The sequence below is a fragment of the Phaethon lepturus genome, unplaced genomic scaffold, assembly GCF_000687285.1.
Source record: "Phaethon lepturus isolate BGI_N335 unplaced genomic scaffold, ASM68728v1 scaffold45844, whole genome shotgun sequence".
Classification (NCBI taxonomy): domain Eukaryota; kingdom Metazoa; phylum Chordata; class Aves; order Phaethontiformes; family Phaethontidae; genus Phaethon; species Phaethon lepturus.
In genome coordinates this window covers 9189-21603 of record NW_010535270.1, presented here as the reverse complement: position 1 = coordinate 21603, position 12415 = coordinate 9189, and the positions used below count along the sequence as shown (strand labels likewise).

Sequence of the window (12415 nt, the reverse complement as noted above, 5' to 3'; positions counted from 1 at the left end):
GGTTGGCTGTGGATGAGGTCAGGGTATTCGTGACCGAGTCCCAGCAAATTACAGGAGTTCAGTGGAAAAGGATAGATCCAGATATTGTGCTGTTATGTTGTATTTCACCCCGTTATGATCTCTGTGGTTTAAGAATGAGCCTTACAGCATATCTTTTTACAATCCTTTGTTGTCCCTTCTCTTGTTTTATTTTTAGGGCTGGTAAAATTTCAGCCATCCCTCTGGCCTTGGGATTCAGTGAGGAACAACTTAAGAAGTGCCTTGACTGAGATGTGTGTGTTGTATGATGTTCTTAGTATTGTCAAGGATAAAAAGTTCATGACTCTAGATCCAGTTGTGCAGGATCCCCTTCCCCCGAAACAGGTATATTGTACCTAGTTCTGCAGTTTTTATGACTTGATACCGAAGATTTTATTTCATTGGTGTTTTTCATGTATGCTATATACAAGATTTAATAAAACGTGCCTTGCAGTGTGCTGGTGCAGTGCTTTATGCGTCGGGGGAAGGCTGAGAATGGGAGGTGAGGCTGATTTCAAAGGCCTCTTAGCCGAAGCTGTAAGTCAAAATGCTACTTGTGGCTATATAATATTGTCATGAAAGTTATTCTAAATAAGTTACTGAGCATCCAGCAAAACGTTTATCAGTCACTGTCAGTTCCACTAATAATAATTTTTTGAGAATTAAGATACAAGAAGATTTTCTCTTTATTTGCTACTAGAATCCTCAATTTCTGCAGTTGATTTCCAAAAAGAAGTCATTAGCTGGAGCAGCTCAAATCCTGTTGAAAGGTGCAGAAAGGTTATCCAAATCGGTTGCAGAAAACCAGGAAAATAAGCGACAAAGAGACTTCAACTCTGAACTGCTAAGACTGAGACAACACTGGAAGCTGAGAAAAGTGGGAGACAAAATCCTTGGCGATCTGAGCTACAGAAGTGCAGGTAAACAGTAGGGTCTTTAGTTTTTGTCAAGAATGGATATTTATATTTTTTGAATAATTTTTTTGTAACTGAAGGAACAGGTGGAATATTTTTAATAACAATAATATCGGATAATGCAATATTGTTACAGTTACGAGACAGAATTATAAAAGGAAGAAACCTGTTCTTTTTATCAGGGAAGATATCCTGCCATCCTCAACCTAGAAAGTGATTTTAAAAGCTGACTCTGTAGGATTATAGTAAAGATTCCTTTACAGAAGCAATTCTGCATTGACTATGTAGCTGATCATTTGACATATCGGCCTTGTTAATCCTTGCTTTTTATCTACATTTGGTCAGTAAAGCATTTTTAAAAGATTGAGAAGCATCTTGCATTTTTCTCTTAGTGAAGACAGATTTATTATACCTATTATTCCTACTCTTGTAAGAAATGATACTGAGAATATGCATTATTTAATGGATTACAGTAGGAGCGGGTAACCAACCCAGAGTTCTAGAGCCATTTATGGAGTGAAGGAGTGAATACAGAATCTCTCCAAACTTAAGATGTAGCTACAAAGCAGGCATCTAAACTGGTTGTGTGGGGCTCCAGTTGTCATCATTGTCAAATTTCAGGTTATTAATCTTGTGTTCATGAAGAAGCTGTAGATGTAACCCAGGATATGTCTCTTTTCAGATGATTTGTCCTAAACTAGGTGAACTGTGTTCTGGATGCAGAAGGGGTGCAACTAGGACAGATGTGGGCATCTGCCTTTATCAGTCCCACCTGAATGGCTGGCTGTATGGCTGGTTTTTACAGACTGATCAACAATGTCATAGTTTTAAGACTGCAAGCCAAACATCATCAGCATCCCTTTAAATCCATAGGGGTGTTGCACCTTAACTTACTTGCTTGCAAAACTTCAGGCTGTTATTTTTTTTGTGTGCTGTTTTAGCCAAACGTCTTTTTTTTTTTTTTTCCTCCTTCCCTGCTTCTGCTGACACCATTTTGAAACACAGTTGTTTTTCTCCCATAACTATTAAGTACTACTTGCTAATGTAGTGTAGAATATTACACATCAAACACAGGAGGACTGAGATGCTGATGTGCTGAAATGAGCTTTCTAATTTACCTGTTTGTTTTTTTTTAAATTGTTAAGAAATTTGAGTCAAGCACAATTGTGGAGGTTTGGAGACTTAAAAGTACATATTCTTCCAAAATGGAGGTATGAGCTTCATTATTTGCAGAGTATGTTTTATAGTATATTTGTCTTTGTCCTTCCTTTCTTAGGCTCCCTTTTTCTTCATCATGGCACATTTGAGGTGATAAAGAACACTGACATTGACCTGGATAAAAAGATACCTGAGGATTACTGTCCTTTGGATGTCCTAATTCCAAGTGATTTGGAAGGATCAGCCTATATAAAGGTTTGCCAGAGAAACTTTAATAATACAGCATGGGTTTTGTTTTGTTATTTGTATGCTTGCAACAAAGAACAAACAACAAATGTTCTCTTTTGCCCAGGTTTCCATTCAGAAACAAGCTCCAGACATTGGTGACCTTGGGACAGTCAATCTTTTTAAAAGACCCATGCCAAAATCAAAACCAGGTATAGCTAATTGTATGTTGTTTTCTGAGCACATTCACAAGAAATGTGTTTGCATCTGATGTTGATTTGAAAATTCTAGCTTGAAAGAAGAGTGAACAAGAATATTCTTATTTAAACTGAAATTTTCTCTGTAGGTGTTGCTTGGGCTTGGAAAGATGATGCTTTCAAAGTGTACTCCTTCAGTTTTCATATGTGTTTACTCAATTTCTGAAATAAAACTACTGGGATTGTATTTTGGGTATTCTAGAGCAACTTTTGTTAGTCATTAAGAGTTTGAGCACATAACCAAAAACAAACCAAGGTATTGTGGCTCAGCTGGACTGAACGTTCATTCCCTCTTAACTTTGCCCCAATGCATCATTTGTTTCTGTGGCACGTATGTTTTCTCTGAATCTGAAAGTGTGTTGGCAGCGTTTGCATTAATTACCAACAGCTCGCCTGGCAGATAGTAGCTTGATTCATTGATATGTGACAGTATCTGAAGGTGTAAACCTTCATGATTAAAAATTCATCCATAACTCCCTAGGATTAAAATGAACTGGCCAGATTTTATTTCACAGTGATCTGTGACACAGATGCTTGTGCAGTCTTGAACATAGACAGGATGTTGTATGGAGTAAATGTTTCATATGGTATTCAGGGTACAATTTAGAGCTTACTCAGACCAGTATCTTCCAACAGTGTTGGGCCTATAAATCCTCTGAAAGCACGTCCATGAATGTAACATTATTTGGTGGTTTGTTGTAGAGTGAATTTAATAAAGCTAGAAGTATAATTGAAAGTAAATTGCAACTTCAGAAGCAGGTGTTCATAAGGAGAGTTCACAAAAGGCCTGGGAATGCAATAGGCAGTTCCAGAAGAGGGGTGCAGTTCACGATATACATATGTGTAAAATCGAAGTAAAATGCACTAATGGTGTCTTAAAGTGCTTGCTTAACTGAGATAAAATTCTGAAAATACTCGATTTGTATAGAAGATACTGACTACCTTAATGATTACTCATAGCTACTGCACAGTATCTGGTATCTGAAGCTACCTTTGTAGCTTCTCTTTACTTTTTCCTTATGCAAATATTGATTTATATTTTTCAGGTTCTCCACACTGGCAGACAAAGTTGGAGACTGCACAGAATGTTCTTCTATGTAAAGAAATTTTTGCCCAGCTGTCACGAGAAGCTGTTCAAATTAAATCACAAATTCCTCACATTGTTGTGAAAAATCAGATAATCTCACAGCCTTTTCCAGGTAGGAAACTTTTTAAGACTTCTTAACTTACCATTATTGCTTAAACATGAACTGAAATTCTGGAGAAGAAAAAAAAATAATCTCCATGTTTTTCAAAGGTTTTGAAAAACAGAATTTGAATTTTGCTTGCTAATTATAGAAAATTTAAACTAATGCACTTTAGTTTCTAATTTACTCGTATTCTGTTGTGTGGATTTTGGATTGTTTTTCTCTGTGGTTGTAGCACTTAAAGCTGTCAACTGTAATGCCACGTGCACATTGCAGTTTGGAGCTGTGCATAAGCCATTGCTCCTGGATTGCATGCATGTGAAATTTAAGACTTGAGTTAATGGGTCTTCAGAAGAATGGTGGCTAATACTCTTCAATGAGGATAATTAAACAGCATGAAGATGGCTCAGAGTTGGCTGATGAATGCTCAGTTCTTACAAGGAGTGCACAACTGATTATATCATGTGAAGAATATGTTTCTGTGTTGCTTAAAACTTACATGATGTTAAATCATTCCTTCTTTGGGGAAGGAATGGGGTCCTGGGGACTCTTCTTTTTGTTTGGGGTTGACCCATACAAATGGTTGTGATTTATGACTTGGCCTGTCAACACTTCAGTGAGCAGCAACAGCACCAGTCTTGCCTTTGGTGCTGTGTTCTCCAATATAATTTTTTTATTTTCTCTGATACAGTGAATACTGGTTGTAAAAATACTGACTATAAAATGTGAAGAAAAAGCAGTTCTCAGTAGCGTGCTTGAAAATTGTCAGTGTCCTCATTTTATTATTTTTTTAATATGTTTTGTACAGGTTTGCAGCTGTCGATTTCTCTGTGTCACTCTTCCAATGACAAAAAATCACAAAAGTCCGCTTCTGAAAAACAGAATCCAGAGGATCATCTCTATGTTCTGGAACATAATTTGCATCAACTTATCAGAGAGGTAATGCATTAATGGTCAAGTAACTGAAGAGGTTTTTGGGCTTTTGTTCAGACTTCTAAATAGTGCGCGGCACTGTTGTACCAACAAAGTGCCACTAGAGGCCAGTCACTTTCTATCCATTTGTGTAAGGCAACTTACCGTTCAGTTTTGGTATGAGTGGTTAGGTAGATCTTTAACTAAGTAAAGAAAGCTAGTAGTTCTTTACTTAACCTCAGGCCTGGCTGCTCACCAGAAGAGCAGTGCAAGGTTTTTCCAGTACAGCTCATCAGTCTCCCTTTTTTTTGGTGTCTAATTAGTGCTTGTCAAGTACTTTAAGTGAGCATCTGTTCAGACCATACTCTCCCATGAAGAAAGAACAATCAGTTACCATAATAACTTCGCTTCTTTTGAGGTCCACTTCTCTGCTGCAGTGTTTTAGATGCTCATATAATTTAGCAGAAGAACCTGGGGTAGGAGGTTGAGGTTGCGTCTGTTCAGGAAAGGAGCACAATTTTAGATGTGTAAGCAGTTGTGAAACCATGTTCCAGAGAATGTTCATCTCCTTAGAGCATGGCTCTGCAAGTCATGCAGTCGTGTGGAGTAGTCCAGTGTTTTAAGCACTGAACTAAGTTTCATGAAGCTTTGGCTCCATGCCCAGTTCTGTTGTGAATTTGCTTGCTTGACTTTGAACAGGTTGCTAAAGCTTTTCATGCCCCATTTTTTTAATCTCTAAAATGCTTTTTTTATTATTTTTGTCTGACCATTCTGTTTGTTTCCAGAGATGTATACAAGGCAGACTTATTAGTAGGAGCTACTGCCATCTACCAAATTTTTGTTAGCTTGCACCTTTTTTAAAAATCACTTTCCATAAGGTTTGAAAGACTTGCATAAACATGGAGGCTTTAAAGTGCTGTCAAGTTTATAAAGTAAAAAAGTGTCACTTTTTGAAAGTATGTACACTTGAAAAACCTGATGTGAAGCAGCATATTGTAGTATACATATTATTTCTTCCAGATACAGTATTTGGTCACTTCCTTTTATAACAGCTGTTGTTTGTTGCAGTGTCACAAGCAAACCCTGAGCTCAACAGTGATGCCACATCCAGCTAGTGCGCCTTTTGGCCATAAGAGAATGAGACTTGCAGGACCCCAGGCTTTTGATAAAAATGATATCAGTTCTTTACAATCAAATGAAGGACTTCTGGAAAAGATAATAAAGCAGGCAAAACATATCTTTTTGAGACGCAGGTAGGTCACAAGCTATTCTTGTTGAAGTTACAATAAAATGTACCATTATGTAGAATACAATTGGTCATTTTTCAGTGTTCTTAAAACTAGCTGCTACTTTCTTCACTGTTAAAATGTCTTTATTTTTAAGTACTAAGAACCAATAATGTGAAACATAACATTTCATCATGAAATATAAGCAAACAACACTCAGCTACTAAAAAAAAAAAAAAAGAAAAATCAGATTTCTTCGAGATCTCTGACAGTTGTGACGTAGGCTGCTAATAATTGTCCCTACTTCTCTTAAACTGTATAAATCTTTTTAAGTATTCTTTGCTGTGCAGTAGCTGACACTGCGTAACACCACTTTAATACTGCTGCAGAATGTTTGTGAAATGTACAGAGTAAATAAGTGTGCTTCATTAGCACCAGAACAGTGCTGAAGTAGAACTTTGATCCACATGATTCTGTTAAATTTGCCTTTTTTTTTTTTTCTGGTGTACCACAAAAAACCCTCCCAAACTAATAACCTACTCATTTCCTTTAAACAAGATAACGGCACAAACTGTTTAGATTATTGTGCATGGAATATGTCTTTATCTTGTAGAACTGCTCGAACCATTGATAGTCTGGCTAGTCGTATTGAGGATCCTCAGATTCAGGCCCACTGGTCCAATATAAATGATGTTTATGAATCCAGCGTTAAAGTTCTAATAACTTCTCAAGGATACGAACAGATATGCAAGTAAGTGTGAAAATGCATGTGTCTTTCTAGTCATAGAAGCATGCAGTCAATGGCAGAGTGTATTCAAACAGACAAGTAGGAGCCCGTTATTTGTGTGTGAGTGTTTGTTTTTCTGAGTTGTGGGAGGAACAGCCACCCTAAGAAAACTTCACCCACCTTAGACTTTAATGAAGCTTAGTAAGTCAGTAACTAGCACAGTTTCCTTTCAAATAAGGAATTCAAGGTGGAAGTGGCCCTTTATGGGGGGATTTACTTTGGATAGAGAGCGCTATCCAGGAAGAAAGAACAGTCAATTACCATAATAACTTCACATCTTTTTAGGTCCACTTCTGTGCTTCAGTGTTTTAGAGTCTCATATAATCTAGTGTCTTTGTGCTGGATTCTAAACTTCCAGTCTGGTCATGGAGAGCTAGTCAGTGCTCAGTCCTAGCTTGGTTGCATAGGTACCGAAATGTGGAACTCCTGTAATTCATGCTACTAGTTATGCACAGTTGTCACCGAAATAAGAGATCTCATGTTCCAGAAACTCATGTCTGCATTCTGACCAGCAGTGAATTAACTAATGCGTTGACAGTGGATGACTGTTGTTTTTTTCCATTTTGAGCAGTCCTCTCTGGCTGTGTCCACAGTGTGGAGCAGACTGCGGTCATTGGTGCAATTTGCAGTCTCAGCTCCAGAGTACATATGCTGCCCAAGTCTTGGCTGTAGGATAGAACAGGCCCTGAGTACACACCATTTTCCCCTGCACCTCTGGAATGAAACTTAGACAGAGTGGCAGGCAGGGAGCTGTGAGGCACCGCAAGGAAGTTCCTTGACCTGAACAAGCAGTGGACCAGGTCTGGGAACATGCCACAGAACATATCCTCTGCAGTACAGAGGGAGCTGTTGTGGTCAGTGATGAAACTGAAATGTTTGGAGTTGCTGTCGTATTCCATGGTCTTTGCACCATCCTCTTAGATGTTCTTAGAGTTCTTGTCAATGAGTGGGAGGGATTCTGTGTTCTTAGCTTCCTGTTTTCTTAAGAGTTGTAAGGTTTTGAATAAATATGTGTCTTGTCTTCAAAGATCCATTCAACTACAGCTGAACATCGGAGTTGAACAGATCAGAGTTGTGCACAGAGATGGAAGAGTTATTACGTTGTCCCATCAAGAGCAAGAACTGCAGGATTTCCTTTTATCTCAGGTAGACTCAGATACATTATTCTTCCCTTTCTTGCAGTGTTGGGAAACAGAAGAAGTTAGAATCTCGCCTTTATCTATGTAGAAAATGTTAGAAAACTTAAATGTAGTGAAAATAGGAAGATGGATGACTGAATTTTTCACTATGTTTGTATAGTGACTTTAGTAACTGTTACAATGCCAGTTTTTACTAAGGTCAGTAAGTAATAATTTTTTCCCTTTCCATTTAAAATACATGTCTTTGTGCTACTCATTATGGGAGCACTAAGATTTTTGCTTACTTCAGAACAAGTCAGTGAGAGTCATAGCAGACAAGGTATTCAATATATAAAACTTACTGTAACCAAGTCCTATCTAGAGTAGAGATCTTAATGAGCCCACAATTACTGTCATTTCAACATTGTCTTGTTAATGTTCACTGTGCATCAGCCATTACTAAATCAGCTGATATTTGAATGAACCGTGTTTTCTTAATTGCTTAGAGCAAGCTGATGGTTTTATTCAGAAGGTGACAGTCTCCCTACTATGCATTATAAATAGTCAAAATACAGGTCTTTAATAACAGTGGTTGGCCCATTGCAGTTACATGCAACTCCATGACACAGAAAACAAGTTGAAACAGATTTTGCTGAGGGTATCTCTTTCTAGTCAAGTGTTTTCAGACTTGTTCACAAAGAACTGCTGAGCAGTGCTAGATGCTTCCTTGTTACAAGTGTTAAGTCTTGATACAGAGAAACATTAGCATTTAAACTTTAAGCTGTTAAAGCTCAGTGCTTATACTTGAGCATTAACAGAGATAGGTGTGCATCTGAGAAACTCAGCTTTTTTTTTTCCTGAGTTTGCTATAATACTGTCACGGATTTTATGTATTTTATAGCAGAGGTCTAATTTCACAGAATCACAGAATCATTAAAGTTGGAAAAGACCTTTGAGATTATCAAGTCCAGCCATCAACCCAACACCACCATGCCCACTAAACCATGTCCTGAAGTGCCACGTCGACACATTAATTTCCATTCAAAAAAAGGATTATATCAAAATTCTGTTCCTATCACTTTATTTCGTTCTTGAGGCCTAAATAAAGGGGTTTGTAGATTGAAAGCAGTACTTAAATAAAATGCCATATGCCTATGAAAAATTCATCTAACCGCATAATCTGCGTAATACAGTGGTATTCTCTGTCTGCAAAGGAACTAGTCTAAATTAAAGTAACACAAAGCTCTATTAGCACTTATGTAGCATATATATTTATTAAAAAAAAGTTCCTCCTAAACTAGAGAACTTGTAAGATGAAGTCACTTTTATAACTAACTAGTGTACAGCAGAATTAAAAATGCTTGGTAATGCTTGGTGCAGATACGGAACAGAAGACAAACCTCTTGTTATCTTTCAGATGTCACAGCACCAAGTACATGCAGTTCAGCAGCTTGCGAAAGTTATGGGATGGCATGTACTGAGTTTCAGTAATCATGTTGGTCTGGGGCCAGTGGAGAGTATTGGCAATGCATCGGCGATAACTGTTGCATCACCAAATGGAGACTATGCCATTTCAGGTAGGGTTTTCTATTGCAAATGTATGGAAAATCTTAAAATTCTTAAGCGAATTCTACAGGCTTTGTAAAGCTTTTTCTGAGGTAGTCTCTCAAATTCTATAGAATAATGTCAATTTATAGCAAAACATTCTAGAAACAATCTCTTTTGTGTATGGAATTGACACCTAAATAGAACCAATACTTTGCCCAGTTAATATAAACCTGATTTAATTTACGCAGGCTTGATTATATTTCTTAAAATTAGCATAAAAAATTTATTACAAAAACCATCAAGATCCTGACAGAAGGGTATAAGGCAAACAGGATCACAGCTCTGGACTTAACGAGAACAAAGTTTGGTCTCTTCAGGGATATTCTTGGAAGAATCCTATGGGATTCCATCCTATGGGATGGAATGAAGAGGGGTCCAAGAGAGCTGGTAGATTATTTTTTTCAAGGATCACCTCTTTGAAGCTCAAGAATGGTCATTCTGATGTGCAGGAAGTTGTGCAAAGGTGACAGAAGATCTGTGTGGATGGACAGGGAGCTCGTGACTAAACTCATGAGATAAAAAGGGAGCTGCAAGAGACTGTAAGCAGGATCAGTTCACCTGGGAGGAAGATACAGAGTCTGTCCAAGCATGCCTTGATGGAGATAGGAGAGCTAAAGCCCACCTGGAGTTGAATCTGGTGAGGGATGTAGAGGGCAACAAGAAGAGCTTCAGCAGGTATGTTAGCCGCAAAAGGAAGAATAGGGAAAATGTGGGCCTGCTGTTAAATGGGGAGAGGACCTGGTGGCACAAGACATGAAGAAGGCCGAGGTACTCAGTGACTTCTTTGCTTTGGTCTTTAGACTGGTCTTCAGGAATCCCAGGTCCCTGAGACCCATGGAAAGTTTTGAAGCAAAGACGACTCACACTCAGTAGAGGAGGATTGAGTTAGAGAACCTTTGAACAAACTAGACATAAACAGGTTCACGGGACCAGGTGGGATGTATCCATGAGTGCTGAGACAGCTGGCTGATGCCATTGTAAGGCCACTCTTGATCATCTTTGAAAGGTCATGGTGGTCAGGAAGGGTTCCTGAGGATTGGAAGAAGGCAGATGTCACATCCTATATTCAAGCAGGAGAATCTGGGGAACTACAGTCTGGTCAGCCTCATTGCAATTACTGGGAAGATGAGGCAAAAAAACAGTTCCAGAAGCAGTTTCCAAAGATATTAAGGACAAGAAGGTGATGGGGAATAGTCAGCATTGATTTATGAAGGATGATAAATCAGCCTGAATCTCTTTGGAGAAGGCTAGCTTGGTAGGTGAGGGGAACGCTAAGTGTTATCTCCCTAACTGCTTATTTAAAAAACAAAACACACACCACTACCAACTGCCACCCAACATTGAAACACAACAACCCATGCAAGCCAACAGAATACCATCACCCCTCCACCAATCTTGCAGAATTTTGTGATTAAAAGAAACAACTATCCTGAGTGACTTCATTCCTGTCCGTTTGAGGTAAATCCACTAGAAACACTATCTTTTTGATCAAGTTTTTCAACAGAATGGTGGGGAATACATCCAAGGTAAGAATAGGCAAAACACCTTTGCCCTTCCTGGCATCATTAGGGGAAAAAGAAATGCATTTTTAAAGTGTACATGTGGGGTTTTTTGTCAAGTGTTTCTCTGGTTTGCTCTAACCAAGAACATGCAGCACTAAAGCAACAAAATCATAGAGAAGTGGGAGACAAGAAAGAAAATTCAAAGAGAAAAACTAAAAAAAAAAAAAAAAAAAAAAAAAAAAAAAAAAAAAAAAAAAAAAAAAAAAAAAAAAAAAAAAAAAAAAAAAAAAAAAAAAAAAAAAAAAAAAAAAAAAAAAAAAAAAAAAAAAAAAAAAAAAAAAAAAAAAAAAAAAAAAAAAAAAAAAAAAAAAAAAAAAAAAAAAAAAAAAAAAAAAAAAAAAAAAAAAAAAAAAAAAAAAAAAAAAAAAAAAAAAAAAAAAAAAAAAAAAAAAAAAAAAAAAAAAAAAAAAAAAAAAAAAAAAAAAAAAAAAAAAAAAAAAAAAAAAAAAAAAAAAAAAAAAAAAAAAAAAAAAAAAAAAAAAAAAAAAAAAAAAAAAAAAAAAAAAAAAAAAAAAAAAAAAAAAAAAAAAAAAAAAAAAAAAAAAAAAAAAAAAAAAAAAAAAAAAAAAAAAAAAAAAAAAAAAAAAAAAAAAAAAAAAAAAAAAAAAAAAAAAAAAAAAAAAAAAAAAAAAAAAAAAAAAAAAAAAAAAAAGAAGAAGGTAATTTCCCTTGTTTGCTTTCAGCATGTTTGGAATTGAGTAAGAGTAATGTATAGCATACATGAGGAATTCCACAGAGTAAAAATGCTTATAAAAATCTCTGTTCATCACAGTACGTAATGGTCCGGAAAGTGGCAGCAAAGTTATGGTTCAATTTCCACGGAGTCAGTGCAAGGATCTCCCCAAAGGTGACGTACTGCAAGACAACAAGTGGAATCATCTTCGAGGGCCGTTCAAGGAAGTTCAGTGGAATAAAATGGAAGGGCGTAACTTTGTGTATAAAATGGAACTCCTCATGGCTGCCTTAACTCCATGCTAATAATCTGTCAGCCTCTCTGTGGGGGCTTTGAATCATCACTGTGCTGCGAACGATCACTGCCTGTGCAGCAAAGGGAAATGGAACCTATGGGGTAATCCAAGAAAGCAGAACCAAATTTATTTCCTGTACAGATATGTCTGTTGTAGTGTTTGTAATAAAACTTTTTTCAATGACATATAAAATACAATTTTTTGAAAACGTTCCTTTCAGCAGTATCTTTGCAGATTGCTCTTATCTAAAGTAACATAGCTTAGTAGTTAATGTATTTTTCTTTTACAAACTGAAATTCAGTAGTCCTTTCCTACATGAAAGGTGTTTGCTTGGAGTCATTCCTTTTCCCCTTGTGCCCCTACTTTTTCTCAATAGAACTTTGCAAGTATTTCTGAGAGATTAACATTACTAGAATTGAATTGTGCTATCAATAAGCCTTTTAGTGGCTTATACTACAGGGAATGGCTATCCTTG

At 36.8% G+C, this 12415-nt stretch overlaps 1 protein-coding gene across 1 annotated transcript; it reads left to right on the top strand.

The window, feature by feature from the left end:
* Positions 1–200: 200 nt before the first annotated feature.
* MED17 (mediator complex subunit 17) lies at positions 201–12415 on the top strand. The gene is made up of 11 exons (XM_010285742.1): positions 201–363; positions 719–938; positions 2209–2345; positions 2443–2527; positions 3619–3771; positions 4568–4698; positions 5740–5924; positions 6511–6648; positions 7713–7830; positions 9220–9379; positions 11745–12415. The coding sequence occupies exons 1-11, from the start codon at positions 271–273 to the stop codon at positions 11948–11950; spliced, it is 1626 nt and encodes a 541-aa protein (XP_010284044.1). The 5' UTR covers positions 201–270; the 3' UTR covers positions 11951–12415.